The sequence below is a fragment of the Macaca thibetana genome, chromosome 5 (assembly GCF_024542745.1).
Source record: "Macaca thibetana thibetana isolate TM-01 chromosome 5, ASM2454274v1, whole genome shotgun sequence".
In the NCBI taxonomy this organism is placed as follows: Eukaryota; Metazoa; Chordata; class Mammalia; order Primates; family Cercopithecidae; genus Macaca; species Macaca thibetana.
Genome location: NC_065582.1, coordinates 66,643,833 through 66,668,334, shown reverse-complemented (window position 1 = coordinate 66,668,334; position 24,502 = coordinate 66,643,833). Strand labels below are relative to the sequence as shown.

Below are 24,502 nucleotides of genomic sequence, written 5' to 3'. Positions count from 1 at the left end.
ATGTCAGTTGCTTTGGGAGATGCCAGTTAAATGGGCCATTTTCTATGCCTTGGTATTTTTAGGTTGTAATGTGAATTAGTGACAGCCTTGTCTCTTCTAATAGCGTATTTCCACAATTACCTGTATTGGATCTAGAATAAGTATCTTGTCATGCTGGGTCATCTGTAATGACTGAAGAAATAAACCATTCAAATACATTAGATAAAACTTCTTTGTTAGGAAATGTAGCTGTGTACCCATCTTTTTGCACTGAAGCAGGTAATTAAGGGAATGGCTTGACTCAGGAAGCTCAGGGCTTCCGCTGCCTTGTTATTGCCAAAATCCTTTGCATATATTTGGTGTGTCTGATCTCTGCTTTTTCCTTTCTCATGAATCTTATATATACATACGTGTATGTGTATATATGTCTGTGTAAAATGAACCCTTAGATTGGCATTTTGCTAGTACTTATGTACCTTTTATACCAGCAAACATATGTACTCTTCAAGATGGTTAGTTGGAAAAAAACTGGGATTGGTGGCTGCGCTATGTTTTTTTTTTTTTTTTGAGATGGAGTCTCGCTCTTTTGAGTGCAGTGGCGCGATCTCGAAGCTGCCTCCCGGGTTCACGCCATTCTCCTGCCTCAGCCTCCCGAGTAGCTGGGACTACAGGCGCCCACAACCGCGCCCGGCTAATTTTTTGTATTTTTAGTAGAGACGGGGTTTCACCGTGGTCTCGATCTCCTGACCTTGTGATCCGCCCGCCTCGGCCTCCCAAAGTGCTGGGATTACAGGCGTGAGCCACCGCGCCCGGCTGCGCTATGTTTTTTGATCATTGAACTGTGTTGTGTGGGATGGGGCATTGCAACAATGTTGGTGTCCAGTTTTTTTTTTTTTTTTTGAGACGGAGTCTCGCTCTGTCTCCCAGGCTGGAGTGCTGTGGCGCGATCTCCGCTTACTGCAAGCTCGGTCGCCTCCCAGATTCACGCCATTCTCCTGCCTCAGCCTCCCGAGAAGCTGGGACTACAAGTGCCCGCCACCACGCCTGGCTAATTTTTTTGTGTTTTTTAGTAGAGACGGGGTTTCACCGTGTTCGCCAGGATGGTCTTGATCTCCTGACCTCGTGATCCACCCGCCTCAGCCTCCCGAAGTGCTGGGATTACAGGCGTGAGCCACCGTGCCCGGCTTTTTTTTTTTTTTTTTTTTTAACCCACATGCTGCTTCTGTTCTGTGGTCTACAGAAAGAGAAAGTCATTGCTGGGGATCAGTGTTTGGGCTAGTTAGTACATCTTTCTGGAGGGGGAGAAAAAACTCTTGACTCCTTGTGATGCAAGGTAAAGTTAAATTTTATAACTCATGTTTGAACTTCTTACGTTTATAAGAAACCTGGTGATGGTGAATCTAGTGTTTTCTACTTTTTCTTCCAGGAATTCCTGCCCCTAGAGGAGTGTTACTTTATGGTCCTCCAGGTACTGGAAAAACAATGATCGCCAGGGCTGTTGCTAATGAAGTTGGAGCCTATGTTTCTGTAATTAATGGTCCTGAAATTATAAGCAAGTAAGTGCATGTTTTAATAGAGTAAACAATATATTTCTAAAACATGGTTTTTAGAAATGATTGTGTGGTATTCTGTCTGATATTTTGTACATTGAAATATTTTGCTTCTTAATAATTGTTTGGAAAATAATTTTTGAAACTAATTTTAAGTATGACAAAGCTTTAAAAACAATAAGAAATGGTCTTTAAATACATTTTATTTGTTATAGATTCTATGGTGAGACTGAAGCAAAGTTACGTCAGATATTTGCTGAAGCCACTCTACGGTACTTTTTATTTTTAAATGTTTTGGAATTAATAATCAAGGCTATATTAGTCAAAGTGAGATACTAGCGCCTTATACAAAGCATAAACAGTAGTACAAAAATAATAGTGATAGTAGTAGAAATAGATTATAGATCTAATGAAATTCTATTTCTATCTAATCTTTAAAAGTTTGATAAATGTTATTAAATTACATAAAGTAGAAGAATTAAGACATAGTGCTTGATAAATCATGTGACCTTGTTTGAGCATAGAAATCCATGACTTTCTTTGGGTGCTTAGGTGTATCTAATATGTTTAGTTTTTCTAGTAGACTGTATTATTGTAGCTCTTTATATTAGAACTTCGTTATGTTATACTTTGCTTCAAAGGGACAAATCTTTTGCCCATTAAATAATGACTCTGGCTGGATGTGGTGGCTCATGCCTGTAATACCATCTCTTTGGGAGGCCAAGGCAGGAGGATTGCTTGAGCCTAAGAGTTTGAGACCAGCCTGGGTAGCATAGTGGGACCCTGTCTGAAATTGGCTGGGCACGGTGGCTCACACCTATAATCCCAGTACTTTGGGAGGCCGAGGCAGGCAGATCACTTGAGGTCAGGAGTTTGGAGTCCAGCCTGGCCAACATGGTGAAACCCTGTCTCTACTAAAAATACAAAAATTAGCCAGGTGTGGTGGCAAGTGCCTGTAATCTCAGCTACTCGGGAGGCTGAGGCAGGAGAATCTCTTGAACCCGGGAGGCAGAGGTTGCAGTGAGCCTTGATTGTGCCATCACACTCCAGCCTGGGGGACAAGAGCGAGACTTTGTCTCAGAAAAAATAAATAAATAAAAATAATTAGCTGGGCATGGTAGCACATGCCTGTAGTCCCACCTACTAAGGAAGCTGAGGCAGGAGGATCACTGAACCTGGGAGATCAAGGCTGTAGTGAGCCATGATTTCACTGCTGCACTCCAGCCTGGGCAACACAGACCCCATCTCAAAAACAAACAAACAAACAAAAGCAAAACAGTGGTAGAGACATAGCTATATTACGAGTGATGTTAACGTTACGTTTGACTAAGTTATAGACCAATATCCTAATACTCATTACAGTGTAACAATGAAACCTAAATTCCTGAACTCAAGTGATCCTCCCCCTATAGCCTCCCAAATAGCTGGAACTATAGGTGAGCACTACCATGCGCAACTAATTTTTGTATTTTTTTTTTTTTTTCTAGCAACAGGATCTTGCTATGTTGGTCAGGCTGGTCTTGAACTCCTGGGCTCAAGCCATTCTCCTGCCTCAGCCTCCCAAAATGCTGGCTGTTTTGGTGTTTAATATCATAATTACTGCTCTTGAATCAAAAAACTCGCCATTTTTGAAGTTTATTTTTCCCCCAATGATAGTAGATGAAATAAGCTGTTTGTAGTCCTAGTACTGTATTGAAAATTTTAAAACTAGTGGTACACCTGATTGTTTAGTATGCTTTTGCTGTTGCTGTGTTCATGGCAGTTGAGATTTCCTTCTGTGAGAGAATTCACATCTGTTTATGGGAGAATTGATCATCTTGCAAGTTTTTATTTTAATGGTTTAAAAATAACAGGGCATTTCTAGTTTATGTCCTTTGGTTTCAAACTTGCTCCAAGGGATAGCATCTCTGGCCTCAGCTTCTGAATTTGATCCAGTCATAACAACTTAATGGGCATTACTGGGGAGAGTTCTGGGCATTACTGGGAGAGTTCTTAAGAGACTCTCATCTCTTAAGCAGCATACTCTACTCAATTACCCAGCCTTTTAATGGAAGGCAGATAGAATAGAATATGAAGTTAGTGAGTTGGTATTTTGGGCTAGAATGAATCTAAGGTTTTTTAGCTGAACATTATAATATCTTTATGGTATTAAGTAAATTCTAAATTTGATATGTTGCATTTCAATTAAAAAATTAAAACTAAGTAAAACTTAAAATCAAATACAGATGAGAGATTTCATTTTACTTGTTTGTTTTTAGACACCCGTCAATTATTTTTATTGATGAGCTGGATGCACTTTGTCCAAAAAGAGAGGGGGCCCAGAATGAAGTGGAAAAAAGAGTTGTGGCTTCACTCTTAACACTGATGGATGGCATTGGTTCAGTAAGTATAGCACTAGTATTGATTCTGTGTAGGATTAATTCTTAATACATGTGTAGTGGCAAAAACTATTGAATGTGTCAGTGTCTTTGGATATTTTAGGATAAAGGAAAAATATTGGCCATAGTAACTAGGGGAAAGATCTGTAAAATAATTTGTTTTAGTAGATTACTTAGTAACTGCTAGGACAACATCATAACCTGGCAGGTTTTTTCTAGCATATAAAATACTATACCATGATGGATTTATTTTGTGATAAATGCTATTAGCTTTAAAACTTGAAGCAAAGATCAGTAAGGAAGATTTAGCAGTTAAATTTTAGGGGATTTTATTTTATTATTTATTATTATTATTTTTTGAGATTGAGTCTTGCCCTGTTATTCAGACTGGAGTGCAGTGGTGCACTCTCAGCTCACTGCAACCTCCGCCTTCCGGGTTCAAGCGATTCTCCTGCCTCAGCCTCCTGAGTAGCTGGGACTACAGGCATGCACCATCACACCTGGCTAATTTTTAAAAATCTTTTTAGTAGAGATGGGGTTTCACCATGTTGGCCAGGCTGGTCTCGAACTCCTGACCTCGTGATCTGCCCGCCTCGGCCTCCCAAAGTGCTGGGATTACAGGCGTGAGCCACTACATCTGGCCTGAGGGGTTTTTATTAAGAAATGTCATGAGTAAGTCTTATTACCCATGTACAAATGGACTCTTTCAAGGCTTTGTACTAGGGAAATGAAAAAAAGTGAGAATAATGGAAAACGTTTTGTACAACATTTAAAAAGAACTTATTCATATTACCAGATTCTCTGATAGGGGATACATTTTTTATTAATAAAAAATATATGCTAATTATGGCAGGAACATTCATAGGACTAACAATAGGCATGAACAAAATTTTCTAAGACTCCTGATATCCATTAATTAGAAAAATACACTTTTTATGCTAGATTGTGAATAAGTAAAGTTTTTAGAATCATAATATGTTAGAACCACAATAAATTTTAGAAATTATGTAGTATCAAGTCTCTTTTGCACATTAAAAAACTGGTCATTTAGAACTTTTTGTTTTTACTGCCTAGTGGCAGAAAGTAGACATGTGAAAATAATATAAAGGTTTGGCATCAAGTCACTTATATACTAACGTGTTAAAAATTTTAAGTCTGTAAGAGAAGGGTTGTTACCTGGTGAAGGCTGCCTGACCAACTGGTTCTCAGTCCTGGAACAGTACCTAGGAGTGATTGTCATGTCCCAGGTTTGATTCTCAGGTTATGAAGTTGGAGAATTCAGTGTTATTAGTATGTGGAGATGATAGAGTTGTGAGGACAGACTGACCCATGATAATAACACTTACAAGGGAATGATGTATAAAATAGGATGCTAGTTTGTTCATTTATAGTCAGAGATGTGACTATTAAGCAGACCAGATATTTGTGTTTATGGATGACCATATTTTCACCTTGATGGCAAATATAGAGAGCTGTCTTATAATTACAAGGGTTCTTGGTAAGTAGGAAATCAGATGAAAGACTTAGTGTTGGAGAATCTTAATTATTTCAATCTGCTGTCTTTCTCTGCCACTGGGATAAGCCTGTTGTGGATTAGTGTTCTTGCCTTTGGGCAAGGAATGGAAACATGTGATGCTGATGTTTTAGTCTGAATATATTTAAGGGTCTGTTTTTGTACTTCTAAACTTATAATTCATAGATTCACTGTAGTCCATGCATTGTCTGTTGGCACATTCAGTATAATTGATTAGGTTTGAGCTTTAAAAAAAGTTTTTTAACATAAATTGTGTTCCAGTTATGCTTGTCTCTGGGTCATCTGAATAGAATATTGGATAATTTCTACAGGTGGCTGATCACGATCATAGTTCTTTATTATTTGTTTTTCCTAATTTCATTTTCAGAGAGTAAAAATACCTATATATTCAAGGGTGGCTGATACTTGGATATTGGTTATATTGTTGTCTCTATTTTCAGGAATTTAAAAATGTATCCATATTAAAAAAAACAGTCTATAAGCAAAGACTTTTTAGATAACTTTCTATTAGAATCTTGTTCTATTTGAGTATTATATGTGTCACAATCCTGACTTCCAAGTAGGACTATTTAAAACAGTTAAAACAATTATATGGTACAGTATTATATATGTGTTATTTTTTATGAGAATGATACAGTTAAGATGCGAGAAGTAAGAGATGTCATGGTAGATGGAGAGGTAAGTATTGGAAAACTTTCTACAGGAGGAAGCATTTAGGCTGAACGTTGAAAATGTATAATAAAAGTAATAAATGTATAATAAAAATCTATTACTAATAAAAGTAATTGACAGGTAATGAAAGTGTAAGAAATAGGACTTAGTAGCTTGGACAGTTAGATGATTCATCCTTGTCTATACAGCCAGTGTGCGCCTCCCGCTTTTTTTTTCTAACTTTCGGAAAAATAAGAAATTTATTTTCATTTTATTTTGTTAGGAAGTAAGTGAAGGACAAGTGTTGGTTCTTGGGGCCACAAATCGCCCTCATGCCTTGGATGCTGCTCTCCGAAGACCTGGGCGATTTGATAAAGAGATTGAGATTGGAGTTCCCAATGCTCAGGACCGGCTAGATATTCTCCAGAAACTGCTTCGAAGGGTACCCCATTTGCTCACTGAGGCTGAGCTGCTGCAGCTGGCAAATAGTGCTCATGGATACGTTGGAGCAGACTTGAAAATCTTGTGTAATGAAGCGGGTGAGTGTGGTTTGCTATGGTGAGTCTATATTGATGCACTTATCTCCAGTTTATTTACATACAAATAATTTATATTTTTACTGATTTCTTAATGGAAATAGCTTTGTTTCTAATTATAAAATGTGTAATTTTTATTTGAAAAAAATATTGTTGGAAAAACCTAGATGATTCAGAAAATTATTAAAAAGAAATAAAAATCACTCAATCCTACCTCTAAAGGATAACCACCATTATAGTGTATACAGTCAGCCCTCCATATCCTTGGGCTCAGCATCTGAGGATTCAGCCAGCTGTGGTCTGAAAGTATTCAGAAACAAAAAAAGTTAAAACAGTAAAAAATATATAAAAATTTAAAAAATATAGTATCATAACTAAGTTGACCCTTGAACTATGAGGGCTTGAACTGCATGGGTCCACTTATATATGAATATTTTTCAATAAATATGTTGGAAAATTTTTTGAAGATTTGGAACAATTTGAAAAAGCTTTTTCTTTAGCTTTGTTGTAAGAATATAGTATATTCTTGCATAAAAAATATGGTTAATCAGCTGTTTATGTTATTGGCAAGGCTTCAGGTCAACAGTAGGCTATTAGTAGTTAGGTTTTGGGGGAGTCAGAAGTTATGCATAGTTTTTCGACTGCACAGGGATTGGTGTCCCTGACCCTCAAGTTGTTCAGGGATAAACTGTATTTACATAGCATTTACATGGGATCAGGTAAAAGTAATCTAGAGATTATTTAAATTATATGGGAGGATGTGTGTAGTCTATATGCAAATACTATGCCATTAACTGGCTTGAGCAGTCCTTAGATTTTGGTATCTTAGGGGTCCTGGAACCAATACTCCATCGATACTAAGGGATGACTATATCCTACTAGACTTATCCAAAGTATACACACACATACACACACACACACATGCATGAACATATAATCAGATCAGTTGGTGGCAGTATTGATGATGACAATATTTATTGATATATTGTGCTGTGCTGTGGAAATCAGGGAGAAGTGTAAACTGGAGAATCACAATTTTCCTTAAAATTGAGTATCATGCCGGACCCCTGTTAACTTCAGTAGGGATGGTACCAAGTTTGAGAGGCCAAAAAAGAGGCCCAGAGCCAATAAATGAAACTTAGGGCTTATTTGGCGGAACTTACTTACAAGGTGGTCCAGTGGTGGTGGGCTGGACAGGAGAACTGCAATCACTTGCAAAAAGCATGTAGCTTGTATAGCATTTTCACTTAGCATCCTCCCCCCAGCACCTTCCACATGGCAACCTCCTTTCTTAAGTTATTGCTTTCAGTTGCATCTGCCATACACTCTGCACTAGCATACCCTTGTGTGGCCCTCACATTCTTATGCCATTCTGTCATGATATCCCTGGGGCCAGGTATGTGGAGGAGCATTACAGTCAGATGCTGCAGCAGCAATATAAACTACAACAAAAAAGAATAACAAATATAATAACAATCATACTTCATAGAAAGTTTTTCAAGGACTTGGGAGTTGATTAAAGCAGGTGGTTATAGGGTTTTAAGACTTAGATTCTGTGGTGGAAATATGGGTATTTAAGGCCTGCATGGCCTGGGTTACATCGTCAGAGTCATCAGGAATACATACACAACAGGTTTTAATTAATCTATAGGTTCCGCCCTTGTGGGGGAAGTTAAGATGTCCAGGGCCATGCGATTTTACAAAGAAGGGTGCATGACACACTCTTTCTGTCTGCACTGCTGTCATCCACTCTAGCCCATCATCGTGTACAGCCTGCCTACAGTGGGAGTGACATTAACTTGCTCCCTTACCAGGCGGAAAATATGCCATCTCATGTCGGTGGTGGGAAACTTGCTACATGAGGTGCTGTTGACACTGAAGGGAAATGGGTGAAGGTCACTACACCAAGTGTCGAAGTGGCCCCAGGCACTCATGTTAGCTGCCTCGGTGTGGCATGGCAGGCCCACAGTGGAGGAGAGAGGGAGCTCTCTGCAGACCCAGCAGTCTCTTCTCTTCTGGAGAGAGAGAACCATCTTCACCCAGTCCGCAGAGAGGTTTGTGGCACACCATCTATGGGCAAAAGGTGAGATGGTTAGTGGGTATAAGAAAGGACAAGTCCTGGCCATTTAACAAGACATGGGGAGTTGTGTCATTCTGAGAGAGCACCACCCCTGGCAGCAGCCTGATGCCTGGTTTACAACACCAAATGGACTGGCCCCCCTCTGTAATGTGTTGCAGGAGGCCAGAGGAAGACAGTGGAGGTATAATGTTTCATGAGAGGATGTTCATCCCCTTGCACAAGGGAGGACTAGGATTCATTATTTTAGAATTACAGCGGAGAGTATGGTATAAAATAGGTGTGACCTATATATCCTGTTCTAGGCCATTCCACCATGGAGCAGAAAAACTGAACCATCGGGCTGGGATTGCCATTTCCCAGAACCATGTAATGATGTGCTCCCCAGTAGGTCGGTCCTGTGGCAAGGGCAATAGCAAGTTACTTTGCATCCCAGGTTGGGGGCAAAGGTGTGCTGTTCCTTATCCTATCTACCTGGATCCTGATGGTGGTATCACATCCTTGTGTTAGAAGAGTATACACGATGGGGTGATGAGAATGTGCATGTTCATTCAGGTTGTGCACAGCTGCTGGTAAGCGGTGTGTCCACAGAGCCAATTCCTATAGGAGTTGTTTCAACAGTCCATTCATTTGTTCAGTCAGCCCCACTGCTGTAGGGTTGTATGGCAGGTGGAAATGCCAGTGGATATCTGGGGCCTCTGCCTATTCCTGTACTTTATATCTGGTAAAGTACGAGCCCTGGTCATTGTTAATTTGTTTTTTTTTTTTTGAGATGGAGTTTTACTCTTGTTGCCCAGACTGGAGCACAATGTTGCCATCTTGGCTCACTGCAACCTCCACCTCCCAAGTTCAAGCAATTCTCCTGCCTCAGCCTCCTGAGTAGCTGGAATTACAGGTGTGCACCACCACGCCTGGCTAATTTTTAGTAGAGACGGGTTTCACCATGTTGGGCAGGCTGGTATCAAACTCCTGACCTCAGGTGATCTACCCGCCTCGCCCTCCCAAAGTGCTGGGATTACAGGCATGAGCCACTGCGCCTGGCCCATTGTTAATATTGATGGAGACTCTGTAGGCTGCACAAATCTGTTCTGGTCCTTTTATGGTGGTGTGCTTGCTGGGATATACTCGCAGTAGCCCTGTGCAGGTTTCTGCACAAGTTAAGGCACAGTGGCAGCCGTCCAATAGGGGCAAAGATCCTATGTAGTCTACCTGCCACCGTTGTGCTGGGCTCTGGCCCCGGGTGATCTTTCTGGTATGAGGTGGCAAGGGCCTGCGGTGTTCCTGTGCACAGGTAAGACATTGCTGACAGATGTGTATTGTGTCTTTGTATCATAGTGGCAGCTCCAATTCTTTGCTATGGCCCAAAGGGTAAGTTGTCCCCTATGTCCTGTCTTCTTTCGTAACCAGTTGACCACATCGTCTGTGGGGACTCTCTTGAGGAGATGAATGCAGGTTAATTTGTCTGCCTGTTGATTTCCAGGTGGTGTAGATGCAGTGTGGGAATCCACATGGTAGATCATTTTATGCATCCCCCGGATGCAATGGGGAATGTCCTTCTACATGTCAGTACCCCAAAGGAGGTGACCTGCTACTGTCTAGTCCTGTGCTTCCCATTGTAGTAGCCACATGTTGAGTCCCTTTACATTGGATTAGGTAAAAGTAATCTAGAGATTATTTAAATTATATTGGAGGATGTACATAGGCTACATGCAAATACTATGCCATTTTATATAAGAGGCTTGAGCTGTCCTTAGATTTTGGTATCTCAGGGGTTGTGGAACCAATACCCCATAGATACTAAGGGATGACTATATCCTATCAGACTTTTCCAAAGAACACACACACACACACGCACACACACATACACACACACACGTAATCAGATGCATTGGTGGCAGTATTGATGAAGACAATATTTACTGATACATCGTGCTGTGGAAATCAGGAAGAAGTGTGTACTGGAGAATCACAATTTTCCTTAAGGAATGTCATGCCGGATGCCTGTTAACTTCAGACAACCCACATGTGGGTACACAGGACTGTTGGGTCTGGCTTATAGAGGAGGACCATCCTGGCAGCTTGTAGCCCAGCTCATTGGCTGCTATGTCCTTGGTCTATATCCATCCAGATACTGTCAGTGGATGGCTGGATGGCCATGCCTGTTGAAGTGCAAGGATTGCCTCATGACAAGATGTTTGTGTACCAGGCCTGGTCAGACATTGGGCCCTGTCCGTCCTGTATGAAGGAGAGCATCTAGTGAGGCTCAGCAGCTTCCCCTAAAGACTATGTGACAGTTGTTACATAGATGACAGGGCCAAGCACCGAATGGATCTCTGAGCTTAAGGGGCTATTAATGTGCTCCTCTGTTGCAGGTATGCATGCCATTTGGCCACAGTCTGTGTCTCGGCATTCCCAGACTTCAGTTTCTGGAAGATACCCTTTAGCCAACCCGCTTTGGGGTACTGGGTGCGTACTAGCATTGGGACCCCCTTTGTAATGTCCTCTACTTGTTGTAAGGCATGATGTATAGCACAGAGTTGTTGTTCCATCACACTATGTCTAACTTCACCCCTTTTCCGTAGCTGGGACCAGAATCCTAAAGGCCTGTCTTTGCCTTTGCCACAAGCCTCACCCAACCCCCCCAGGGTAACTGGCTACATCTGGTTCACAAGGCTGTCTGCACCTGAACTCCCAAGGCTTGTATTTATTTCACTGTGACTTCAGCTGGTTCAAAGTCCTCATCCTCCTTCGTGGATTAGTCTCAGTGGGCCCCCTTCTTGACTAAACAGTATAGGGGTCTAAGGAGTTGGGCCAAATGGGGAATAAAACGATGCCCATACCCTAGGAGTGCTAAGAAGGTTTATAGCTGCTTTGGTGTCACAGGATGTGAATAGGCCTGTACCCTATCCATAATGGCAGACTCAAGTATTTGGCTGATAAGCCTGGACTCTGGATTTTTGTCTGTGTTTATCACTCATGCTCTGTTTGCCAGATGAGACAGCAAGGTGTGGGGGTGCAAATTGAAAGCTGGAAAGAGACTCAGAAGTTAGCACGATATCATTAGTGTAATGGAAAACATGTACCCCTTCCAAGACCTCCATGGCTATGTAAATATCCCTGGGGCAAGATGGTAAAGGCCTGTTGTTCTTCCCAGGTGAATGCAAATTGGTCTTGACTCTCTGGGGCAGTGGGGATGCTGAAGAAGGCATTGGTTAAATCAGTAACAAAGTGGTAGTGGTGTGTGTCCAGTGCCTCTCCTGCCCTCTTTAGAAGGGAGGTGATATTGGTAACAGGGGCATACATTGGGGGGACTGCCTTATTTAATTCCTGGTAATCTACTGTCATTGTCCATGTCCCATCAGGCTTCCACATGGGCCATACATGGCTGTTGTATGGGCTGTGTGCTGGCCTTATAATGCCTCCTTGGGCTAACTCCTTAACAATCCCTGTGGTTTCATTATGTTCCCCCAGCAGGCAGTTTTGCTTCAGTGCTACTACTTGCTGTGTGGGGTTGACAGCTGTATTGGTGTCCATTTCACATTCCCCTTGATCACATGCTTCACCACTCTCAGTCAGAACTCCCCAGCAGTTGTTTGGAGGGTCAAGCCTGATAAGATATCCATTCCCAAGATGTATTCCAAGATGGGAGCTCTCCATACTAAATAGGGTTTTGGTGGCAGTCTCCCAACTTGTAATACTCAGTTCAACCTGTCTGATCCCCCTCCATAATCATCTATTGCTATTTTAGCCCCTTGGAACCAATGAATGCCACCATATGTGAAAGTGCATTTGGCTCTAGTGTTTACTAGGGCATGCACAGTCTGTTTATTCTTAGGCAACCAATATATAGTTAGTTCTACATGTGGCCTCTAGTCCCCAGGTACCCTGGCCACCATTATTCTTACCAGGATTCCGGGGCCTTGGCTTTCATCCAGTTTAATGGAGTTGACACTTGGCATGCCTGTGCAGGAAGAGTGGTGGGCTGAACCTGAGGCTCCTTAGTGAAGCACTCTTCTGGTGTGAGCAGTCTGACCAGAACAGTATTAGGCTGTTTATCTATTTTCATAGTAGCTGTTCCTGCCATTACCAGGTTGCGCCACATTTGTTGGTCAGTCACCCTGATGGGCCCCTTGGCCATCTCCTTTTCTTTGGCGCCCTTGTCTTTCATCCCAGCAGCATATACCCTTTGCCTACAGTTTCTTGTAAGTTGTTGGCTGCTTGGGCCACCTGAGACACTGGCTGTCCTACTGGGGGACTCTGGATAGACACTAGCACACCATACCACTGGTTGGGTGTAGACTAAGATGGTATCTTTCATGTTGGCGGTGAAAAGCTCTTTGTTGGACCTTGGCGATGTTCAGCATAGATAGCATGTTTCATCCCTAATTCCCAGAGGATGTCCTGCAATTCATCCATAGTCTGCCATCGCAAAGGAGATGTGGGGATACTGCCCTCATCTGGCCATGCTTCGTTGCAGCCCACAACCACCCAGCTAAGGAGGGGCATGGCCTGATTGTCATTATTGGCACCATAGAGGTGCTGCCTCAGGGCTGGGTGTCATGCAGTGGATGCCATTCCACTCATCTTGAGTCTGGAGAGTATAACAGCCTCCATCCTCATGTTCCATAGACAGAGAAGCCACCTCTCAATCAACTGTCTCTCTTTCTTCCTGAACCCAGCTTCTGCCCAGCTCCACTAGTTCCCCAGTGGTATAGTGCTGCATTGTGGTACTGCCGTCTTTCAGTCAGAGACAAGTTTTGTGGGTCTATTCCCTGTGGGCACCATTGGTCTGACTTTATCTTGGTAGAGCGGACAGGACCTCTATGGGCTTATCCCAGTCCTCACTCTGCTCCTCACTAGAGCTCTCCATTGGGTCCCCGGACTTAGGAAGATTTAGTCATACAGTCCTAACTTGGCATGGGAGCTGGCGACCCTTCAAACAGGCTGCCTGACAAACTAGGATTTCCATTTTGTCATCCTGTTTCTGCAGGTGGGACAGTAGGGTCTCTGATGTTTTGGCTTGAGCTAGTCTGGCATCTCTTTCTAGTCATAGTTCTTCCTATAACGGACAACCCCTGGCCTGTGCTTGGAACTCGGCCCCAGTGGTTGCTGGGAGCACTGTCAAGAATTGCCAGCCAGTCGTGGCTGCCACAGCTCAGGCATCTAACTTTTGTTTAGTTAAATCTGCCCCCTGCAACAGCTCTTCCAGACCCTTTGGTGTTTTTGGGGTGTTCTGTACTCATACATTGGGCCAATCCATCAAGGATAGTGGCTTTTGGGCCCCACATAAATGTGCTGGTCAGCCTGGGATTCCCCGCTTGGATTTCGCCTTTCCTGATCTTATGGTCTTGGTGCGCATGAGATTTTTCTCCACCTTCCTACTCGGTTCACCAGTTGTGGTACTGGGTCCCTGTTAACTTCTGTAAGGATGGCACCAGGTTCAAGAGGCAAAAGCGACCTGGAGCTAGCAAACAAGACATAGGGTTTTATTAGAGAGAACTAACATACAGGGACAGTCCAGTGGTGGTGAACTAGACAGGAGAACCTCAGCTGCTTGCAAAAGGCATGCAGCTTATATAGCACTTTTATTTGGCACCCTCCCCGCAGCAGCCTCCACGTGGCAACCCTCTTTTCTTAAGTTATTGCTCTCAGGTGCATTTGCCATACACCCACTCCCACCGTAATGCCATTAATCCATTCCTGAGGATAATGTCATTATGGTCTCATGGCCTAATCGCCTCCCAGTGGTTCTACCTCTTAATACCATAACAATGTCAATTAAATTTCAACATGAGTTTTGGAAGGGACATTCAAACCATAGCAGTTATTTTAGAGCTTTAGTTCAGAAATACAAATACAGTAACTTTTACCTCCAAATCATTGACTCATAGTTGTGTAATTTAGTAGGCTTTGAAGACCCTGCCTTTAGTCTTTTTGACCTTTTATCTGGACTGATATATGTAGGGAAAGAGGCTCAGGAAGGAAAAGCAGTTAGGAAAAGAAAACTTGGAAAAGATATTTAGGAATCTTTGAATATCTTACTCTTGGTGGAGAAAATCATTTTTCTTTCATTTTATTTGATCATTACAATTTCTAGGTTATAGGAATCACAGTTGGGAGAGACTGCAGGTTATGTAGACTATCAAGGCAAATGCAAACATTCTTTGGGTACATTATGCTCTAGGAATGGGTCCCATTCTGTCTAGTTTCTGTGAAGCTGCTTCTAGCTTCACAGGGATTAGTGGGCCTGGTCATAGAAATGGATTACGTAGGGATCAAAAAGCAGAAGTATCAGTAGATAATTTTGCTTCTTTCATTGCATTAGGTGGTAATGAAGAGTCTGGATTGCTGTGTAGGTGTTGCTCTGTAGGACTTGCCTGTGGCATCTAGGCAAGTATTCAATGTTCACCATGCCTTACTAGAGACTTTTTGACTTTCTAATACATTTTATGCACTCTAGAAGGGTCTGGGGTTCCTGCTGTCCAGAAACATACAGTTGATGAAGGAAAGAGATTTGTAAACAACTACAAATGTAATGATAAACTACTCATAAAAAAATGTTAAAATGTAGTGACTTCTGTGAGGAAAGGAAATACTGTGGTTAAACAGAAAAAATGACATCTAAGAAGAAGTTAAAGTAGGAGTTCTACAGTGAGAAAGTGAGAAAAGGAAAACATTATTTGATTGAATCCTCCTACCAACTCTGTGATAGAAGTATCAGACAGACTCAAGAAAGGCCTCAGAGTGAGTATCCAGCAGAGCTGGGATTTAAAGCCAAGGTCATCTTACTTCAACTTCATGCTCTTAATTAAAACTAATAAAACATGGATTTTGTTCAGAGGGGTATAAGACTTTATAATTTAATTTTAGCCTATGATACTAAGGGTAGGATCAATTTATAAAGTAGAAAATATCTAGGTATTGAACTGATCTATTTTCCCCTAATCTAGCAATGAAGCAGATTATGAGGAGTAGTTTTTTTTTTTTTTTTTGAGATGGAGTCTCGTCGCTCTGTCACCTAGGCTGGAGTGCAGTGGCATGATCTCAGCTCACTGCAAGCTCCGCCTGTGAGGAGTAGTTTTTAAAAAGATAGTGTTGTAATTACAGAATCCAGTAGGGAAAATATGTGTGGTTTTGTGTATACTGTCCCAAATACTAGTGTATGTTGTATTATGTAGTATCATTTTCTTTACTTTATATAGCAGAATAAAGTTTAAAAACAGTATGCTGGAATTTTTTCAAGAAAATTTTCTAATGAGGCAGGGTGGTATAGTGTAGAATAGGTTTTGAGAGTTGGACAGACCTGCTTTTAAAATCAGGCTTGTGATCTTAGGCAGGTTCTGTGCCTTATCTGAGCCTCAGTTTTCTCCGTTTGTAAATTGAGGAGATTGGAGTAGATGATATTTTATGTCATAATGCATTATGACATTCCCTGGACATAAGGGAGAACAAGAAAAAATTGGAAGAAAAAGAAGGATAGGAAGAATTAGAAAAAGGAAAGGGAGAAAGAAGTTAAAGAAAAAGCCCTAAGCCTCTTAAGGCCTCATCAGCTATTTTCAGTGGTCTTCTCTTTTGTATCTGTATGAATGACTTACACTTAGGTAGTCAGGGTTTTCCCATGGTGTTCTTAGAAACAGTGCTATAAAGCAGACTAATGTTTTTTGTGAAGTGCACTGCATTTTCTCATTGGAACAGTTATAATTTCTGACTAAAGACTGAGTAAATTATCAATTTGATTAGTAATGTGACTTAGAAAACTGAAACAATTGTGAATCTATAAGCATTTGAAGTGGTAGGACTATGCTCCAAGTGCTATAGAATAGGCATAAGTGTATCCCACTTATTGAACATACAGCAGCATTCCTGTATTCTATGATGCGTGCATTGAGCACAGGGAAGAGCATTCATTCTACGTGGTAGATTTGAACAACTCTCTTAGCTTTAAATAAAAAGAATTAGATGTTTGGTGTTGCATTCCACCTCAGGTTACAACAGTTATTAGGGAATACTTTGAGTTGCTCTCAGTCCTTTGAAATAACTGCCTACACAAGTTTGAACTCACGTCTGTTTTTGTTGTTGCTGTTGTTGTTGTTGTTAAACATGGTAAGTTTTCTTGGGCAGGTACAGGCAGTCACAATCATTACACTGATCTTAGAATTACCCAGAAAGTTAGAATAATTGTTTTTTTAAAGAGTCATGGTAATATCTTAATATTTGGAGGCAATATTAATGACTTCTGGTATATTATAGGTGCTCAATAAGTATTTGATTAGTTGAATTGAAGAATAATTTGACAAATGTGTGTAAAATCTAAGAGACATAGTTATTACCCTGTACACCCTTGATAGAGATGAATAGTGTTTATTAATTTTAGAGTTGAGCTTGGTTTTGTTTGTAAACACCTTGGGAATCATCTATTTTTTTACACCCTTTGTTGCCTTCAGAAATCCCTGCTTTGTGCTGACGAAAGAACTCTTAAGTGGTTATTGCTACCTTTATAAGTAGCAATGAGCAAGTTATACGTTCTATGTAATCTTCAAAAATGTGGGACAGTCAGGCTGCTTTAAATAACTGATTTTAGTCCATTTTTGCCTTCCCACTGACAGATTTCTAAGCTTTGGCTCTGATATGGCCTTTAACTACATTTGTTTAAAACAAATGCTTTTCAGGAGGTGTTTTCATTGTTCACCCGTTGTTCTATGTTTAAATGGAGTGCTCGTAAATGGCCACTGGCATATATGGGTAGTTAAGGCATCTTGACCAGATTTGTGAGTTTGGCACTAAGAGACTCCATCTCCAGGAGATGTATTTCTGGGTATGTAGGTTAAATCTGTCTCTTTCTATTTATTCTTCCCCACGGAATTCAGGTTTGTTTCACATGTTTTTAATTCAGGACCAATCACTTACAGCAAAGAGTCTTAAACATTATTATATGAGAATCACCTGTAGAATATACTAAAACAGGTTACTGAATCCCACCCCCAGAGTTTCTGATTCAGTAAGTCTGAGCTGGTGCCTGAGAATGCTAACAAGTTCCCAGGTGATGCTGATGCTGGTGCTAATGCGGCTGATCTGGAGACCACACTTCGAGAGCTTTTGACGTATAGGGCATTAGTTCCTAAACCTCATTATACGTCAGGCTCACCTGGGAAACTACACATTCACTCACTCAAGCTCACACTTGCACTCACATTCCCACTCATAATTAAGTGTTTAAGGGAGTTAGGAAGCTAGAGGCAGGATCTATAATGTTTTCCAAGTGATTTTGAAGCAGCCAGTCTTGCCTTTGTCTGTGATTGGGCATTTGATTCGCTGATTTGGGCAAGTGGTTCTCCAACCTATGTAAGAATCATTTGTAGAGCTGGTGAAAACACAGTTTCTGGGGTCTATCCTGCTGATTCCTGTAGGTCCAGAAGATCCAAGTGGGGCCCCAAATTTGCATTTCTAACAAACTTACAGGTATGTCATTGCTGCTGGTCCAAGAACTGTACTTTGAGAATCACTGATCTAGGGCAACCAACTACCCAGTTTTTGGAGATTCTCTGTAACTGATTTAAATAACTGGATTAAATTTAGGGAATGAAATTCTTTGACTATCTCTAATAGTGTTGAGTTTCCTTCCAGAAGTTTTTTTGTGATAGTAATGTGCTCTTCCAAACTATCATTTAACTTTGCCACTCAAGGGAAAATGAATGTCTGAGTTTGTTTTTCAGTTATGTATAATGGTTCTGAATAAAACTTTAAAAGTGGCAAATAATTCTGAAAAAAAAAGTCACAAGTAAAACAGTTAATTAACAATTGAGAATACAAGTAAGAATAGAGACATGTGTATTTCCTAGTTAAGATTGTGGACCTGCGTGTTTGTGCTTTTTGTATGTTGTTTCTCTGATGATTTTCCCTCTTGTGGACTGCCGCATAGTGAAGGAAGCTCTGTACTTTTTAACAAAAGTTGTGCACGTATGTCTAGTAATGGCATGAATTGAAGTGATTCAGAATTTCTTAGAACATAGTGAGCTATGCTTCCTGATTGTTTCTGTAATCTAAAGGTTATTGTTTGTAGGATACAACTACAAAACCTCTGTACTATTTATGTAGATTGCACATGCCTTTTCAGAGGACAGAAAGTTTACAATCCATACTTTGCGAGAGTGATAATGCATCTTTCGCAGTGTGCTTACTCTCAACATCTCTAATCTTTTATTCCAGGTCACTAAATATTTTTCATATCTTTTAACTTTATTCCCATAATGAATATGAAAGTTGGAAGTACTGCAATAGGTACTGTTGCTTTCAACCCTTAGATCTCCCATTATCTGAGCAGATATAACGTTTGGTGTTTGTGATTGGGTGTGAAGCTTATTTTCAAAAGTTAGATTTTCTTTATAATTAATTTTTGAGCTAGAGTGTGGTTTGATATGTCGTGACTTGTCCAGAGATCTAATGTTTTGTAGTTCACCTTTTTAAAGCAGAGAGCAGCTGCATTTTGAAATGTTTTATCTCAAATGGACAAGCTGTTTACAAGCTAGACTCTAACACATCCTGACATTTAATGTCTATGTTTGTATTCCTCCTGGGATTAGGCTGCCTTTCTAATTAATTAGTTGCATAGCCTTTTATTAATTCCCTCAAAATTTGTAATGTTTTAAATTAACAATATAGATAAGCATACTGCATTTTTTGGGAAAACATGAAATGTTAATTATGTAGCAGTGACATGAGTTTTATAAACTCTGTTGAATGTTAGAAGATGCTTACAACAATGTTTTCCAAATATAGGGATTTATTATAAACTTATCCTTCTAAGGCCGCCTGTGCCATTTCAGGAGAGTGAATATAAATAGATCTTGATTTCTTCAAGAAGTGGACTTAGTCATTTTGTTTATAGTGAAAGGAAGTATTTGCTTTGCATCTCTAAGAATTGTCTTCAGCATCCTTGTTAATTACACATCATTTCAACATGTTCTTACCAAATTCTCAGGCCTTGATAAGGTAGCATAACGGAACAGGAAGAATTAAAACTCATATTTAAATAATTATTTTGTTATTATAGCACTTAAATCCATCTAGTAACAATTCTGAATCTAATAATTGTAACTTTTTCTGAGATGGAAAATTTTATCTCTTGTCCAGTGTTCTGAGATATTTTTAGCTCATTTGTCCCTCCACCTCCAACTAGCTTAGTTTAACAGGGATTTATGGAGCATCTGCTATGTATGTAATAGTCCACTCTTATGAAAGGTTCTGTTTCTAATATTTTTTACTATTTTTTCAATTCTGTCAATGTTGTTTTCTAAGAATTAAAATATTGATACTGTAGAAATTTAATATTTTAAAATAAAGTCCAGGGAAATAATGGGATTTATTGCAAAGCCTATGGTGAGCTCTACATTCAAATGCTAGCATTATACTTTATCAGCTGATAAACGTTGAGCAAGGTGTTCAACCTCTTGGGTTTTATATCCTCACCAGCTAAGTAGGGATAACACTATATGGTTTTAAGTGTTCTTATGAGGTTTAGTAATATAGCCTGGCAGCAGTGGTGATGGTTTATATAGGCCCTTGGTAAGTGTCACTTCATTTTTCCTTTTCTTCTTTAGCCTCTGGAAAACTGATATTTAAACATTTGCTAAAAATTGTATTTTATGTATATTTGTGCATTTCTCTGGTAGAAGCTTACTTGGATTTTGGCAATTTTTCTGATATGAAGTGTTCTTGGTTATCCTAGTACAAGAGATAGGGAAATCTGGCAGAATCCTTTGCTTTGCTAAAGTAGTGATTTTCACTGAATCTGAATCAGTAAAAATCTTGCCTGTCAATAAGAATATGCAGACTAGAGACACGGCTTGTTTTTGGGTAGCCTCCTTGACAGATTTTCTTTCTTTTTGAGATGGAGTCTCACTCTTTTTCCCCAGGCCGGAGTGCAGTGGTGCAATCTCGGCTCACTGCCACCTCCGCCTCCTGGGTTCAAGTGATTCTCCTTCCTCAGACTCCCGAGTAGCTGCGATTACAGGCACGCACTACAACGCCTGGCTAATTTTTATATTTTTAATAGAGATGGGGTTCCACCATGTTGGCCAGGCTGGTCCTGAATTCCTGACCTCAAGTGATCCGCCTGCCTCAGCCTCCCAAAGTGCTGGGATTACCAGTATGAACCACCATGCCTGGCTGACAGATTTTCTTGCTGAACTTTGGGTCATCCCAGATGTGAGTTCACTGTAGGTGTGTAATGGAGCAAGAGTAGTAGGAATACAAGTTAAATTGATGTATATGTCATGACAGTCTGTCCAATTCAGTGGTCCCCAACCTTTTGGGCACCAGGGACCGGTTTTGTGGAAGACAGTTTTTCCATGGACCTGGGGTGAGAGGGTGGGGTTGGTATCTGGATGAAACTGTTCCACCTCAGATCATCAGGCATTAGATTCTCTTAAGGAGCAGGCAACCTAGTTCCCTCACGTGCACAATTCACAGTGTGGTTCACACTCCTATGAGAATTAATGCTACCGCTGATCTGATAAGAGGCTGAGCTCAGGCAGTAATGCTTGCTTGCCTGCTGCCCACCTCCTGCTGTGAAGCCCAGTTCCGAATAGGCTGGTACCAGCCCATGGCCGGTTGGTTGGGGACCCCTGCTCTAATGAATGCATTTTATAAGGGATGTATTATTGTAGCTAGATAAATAAGCAGTAATTTTGGAGCATATTTCATAAAGCAATGAATTTTCTCCTCTGTTTTATAATTCTGAAATGTAGTTATAGAATATTATATTTGTGATATTGGGATTTGTCCTACTGTGTAAATATTATGGGTATTATATAGAGATGGAATTATTTTTATCAGTTAAGTGGGTATTTTAGTATTCCTTTTGCTACTCATTTGAGATGACTGGAACTGAATGGTTTGTTTCAGAAAAAGAGGTGGTAGTTTTGATTCTGTTTAAGCTCTAAATGGCATATACTATTTACTTGGCTAGTACAAAATTTTCTGGGTTGTTTTACCAAGACTACAAAAATATAAAACTTGAGGAAAGGTTCTCTTTCTAATTAAAACAATCACAAAAATAAAACCAGGCTATCTAAATAAAAGTTATTTCTAAGAGTTATTCTTGATTCTTTTTTCTCTTACTCTTTTTTTTTTTTTTTTTTTTTATCAAATCCTGTCAGCTTTGTTTTCATGCTTATTCAGAATTTGACCTCTTAAAAAAATTAACCACTTTCACTGCTATACCACAGTTCACACCATCATCAGCTCTTGTCTGGACTATTGAAATACCTTCTTCTGGCTAGTCTTTCTTTTTCACCTCTCATCTATATTTTTTATATTGTCTAACTTGGAAGACTTTGAATTATAGGTTTTGAAGATGAGGACAGGTCTAGGTTAGAGATATAGACGTGGGAGTTGTTAGTAGTTAACATGGTGAAGCTGTAGAAAGAATGAAATCACTAACAGAAGGTGAGTAGAGTTCCTTCATTCATTGAGCCAGGTACTGCACTGGATGGTGGGGCTACCTCAAGGAATAAGATAGACTTGGGCTCTCCTCATGAAACTCAAGACTCACAGGGAAATGGAGCAGTGTGTAAGATAAGTACAATACAGTGTGTTGGGTGTTATGTGAATGATCAGGGCGCTTTCAGAATGCTAACACAGTAGAAAGGTCTTGGGAAATATTGTCATTCAAAGGTTGGGTTGTTAAAAAATATTTTGAACAGGAAACTGAGGAGTGGCTCGAGAGCTGGGAAGAGAACCCAAAGAAGTGGTGCCTCAGATGAAATAAGGTAAGCATTTAGTGAGGAAATAATATGGTATTGGTTCACACTCATTGAGTACTTGGATTATGTCAACCACTGTTTGAAGCACCTTGTATGTACTAACACATTTCTTCCTCACAGCAACTCTCTGAGGTTCTCTTTATTTTGTAGTCGAGGAAACTTACGTCAGATCAAGGAACTTTCCCAAGATCACACAGGTAATAAATAGTGGAAACAGGATCAACGGTGTTGATCATAGTGGAGACCACAGTTACATAAAGTGCTTAGTTCCCTACTTGGGAGGTCATGGGAGCCTGGAAGAGAGAAATTCTTGTGGTGTCTTGTACCTAGCTGCTGGATTGCAATAAATTGAAGGGTGATTGATCGAGACTTGAAGAAGCAGATATAGTGATTGTCAATTTCTTTTTTAGTTTTGTTGGTGTGTTATTATTAATATTTAGAGTTTTTATGCTTTCCGTAAAAGAGGGATAAATACAGTTAGTCCTCGCTCCTTGTCATTCCTCCCTGTCTCCAGTAAAACCCAAATCTAACTACATTTCTTTATTATTTTCCTGGTTACTTGCCTCTTACCTGGGCGCTGATTTAGTCCACCCAGCTGTGAATCTTCAGCCTCTCTTGGCATACGAATTGTACTCTAAGCACCTTTTAAAAAAAAAAAAAAAAAAAACCCAAAAAAACGCGGTATTTTAGTAAGGTTGTTAGGCCAGGTAGGTAAATGATGAAATATGAAAAATTTGAAAATGGAAGCTGTATTTAGGGCAGTTTGAAACCTAGGACTGGTGAAGTGAATTAATCTTGATGTTTTAGAACTATAGGTTGGTGCAAAAGTAATTGCGGCTGGGCATGGTGGCTCACACCTGTAATCCCAGCACTTTGGGAGGCCGAGGTGGGCGGCCACTTGAAGTCAGGAGTTTGAGACCAGTGTGACCAACATGGTGAAACCCCGACTCTACTAAAAATGCAAAAATTAGCCGGGTATGGTGGCGCATGCTTATAGGCCCAGCTGCTTGGGAGGCTGAGGCACAAGAATTGCTTGAATCCAGGAAGAGGAGGAGGTTGCAGTCACCGAGATCATGGCACTGCTCTTCAGCCTGGGCAACAGAGCAAGACTCTGTCTCAAAAGAAAAAAAAAGTAATTGCAAAAACTGCACCAGAATAGAATAATAGAATATTCTTTCAGAGATAATTTAGTACATTACCTTATTTCACAGATGAGGAGAGACTATGTGATACATCTAAACTCAAGCAGTTAGTGAGAAATAAGCCTTGACTCAAGATTCAGGTCTGGAGACAAATGTGCCTTCCACAGTACCATTACTTTTAAAATAGCAACTTTTGAAAGTGATAGAGGGTTTGGAATAGACCTGGTTCCTTTGATCAGTTTAAGTTGCAGCAGTCACTTGTAATATAAATAAGGTGAGAACTACAATAACCTTCAAGGATATTCTATTTGATTTTTTAAAAATTTATTTATTAATGGGCCGTGAGAAATGGAACTTTCCTAGTGGTACAGCAAGTGATACCACCTTGTCTATACTTAATACAAAGTTGAGGGAGAATAAAGACTCCAAATAAAACAAATTTTCTGGAGTTCTGATACTTTGAGGAAAGTACATTTTAAAAAAAGGAGACTTAGATTTTTGTTATACTTGCCTTGTTTTCATATATGTGAGTATATTATTAGCCAATTTTATGCTCAACTTTTAGAATTTAAATATGAGATCCAGATGTCCAAGTTTTATGTTACCTTTTCATGTAATTAAGTTTCTGTAGGCAGGTAGTAATTCTAAAAGGGATTATTAACTTCTCTGATCAGTTTAATTTTATTGTTAGTTTCTAATGAAGGAGCTTAATTGTAATCTCAAAAATAATGTATAACTTAGCAAGTATTGAGTATAAAATTGTAGGATTTTATAAACATGGGACAAGATGATGTTTGTTGATTGCATCTGGAGCAGATGGTTTTGAAGAGCATGGGTTTAGAATAATTGCTCTTGTCAAGAATTGGTTGATGTGGAGCTTGAGGGGGAACAA

At 40.1% G+C, this 24,502-nt stretch overlaps 1 protein-coding gene across 5 annotated transcripts in view; it reads left to right on the top strand.

Moving 5' to 3' along the window:
• SPATA5 (spermatogenesis associated 5) overlaps positions 1 to 24,502 on the top strand; it is a 410,493-nt gene that overhangs the window by 12,256 nt on the left and 373,735 nt on the right. For all 5 annotated transcript variants that reach the window (XR_007725774.1, XM_050791095.1, XM_050791094.1 and 2 more), the window contains 4 exons: positions 1,406 to 1,535; positions 1,745 to 1,801; positions 3,788 to 3,911; positions 6,376 to 6,631. Coding sequence is in view for 4 of the 5 variants with exons in the window: in XM_050791095.1 (XP_050647052.1) it covers positions 1,406 to 1,535; positions 1,745 to 1,801; positions 3,788 to 3,911; positions 6,376 to 6,631 (567 nt within the window). In the remaining variant the exon portion in view is untranslated. The remainder of the gene's footprint in view (positions 1 to 1,405; positions 1,536 to 1,744; positions 1,802 to 3,787; positions 3,912 to 6,375; positions 6,632 to 24,502) is intronic.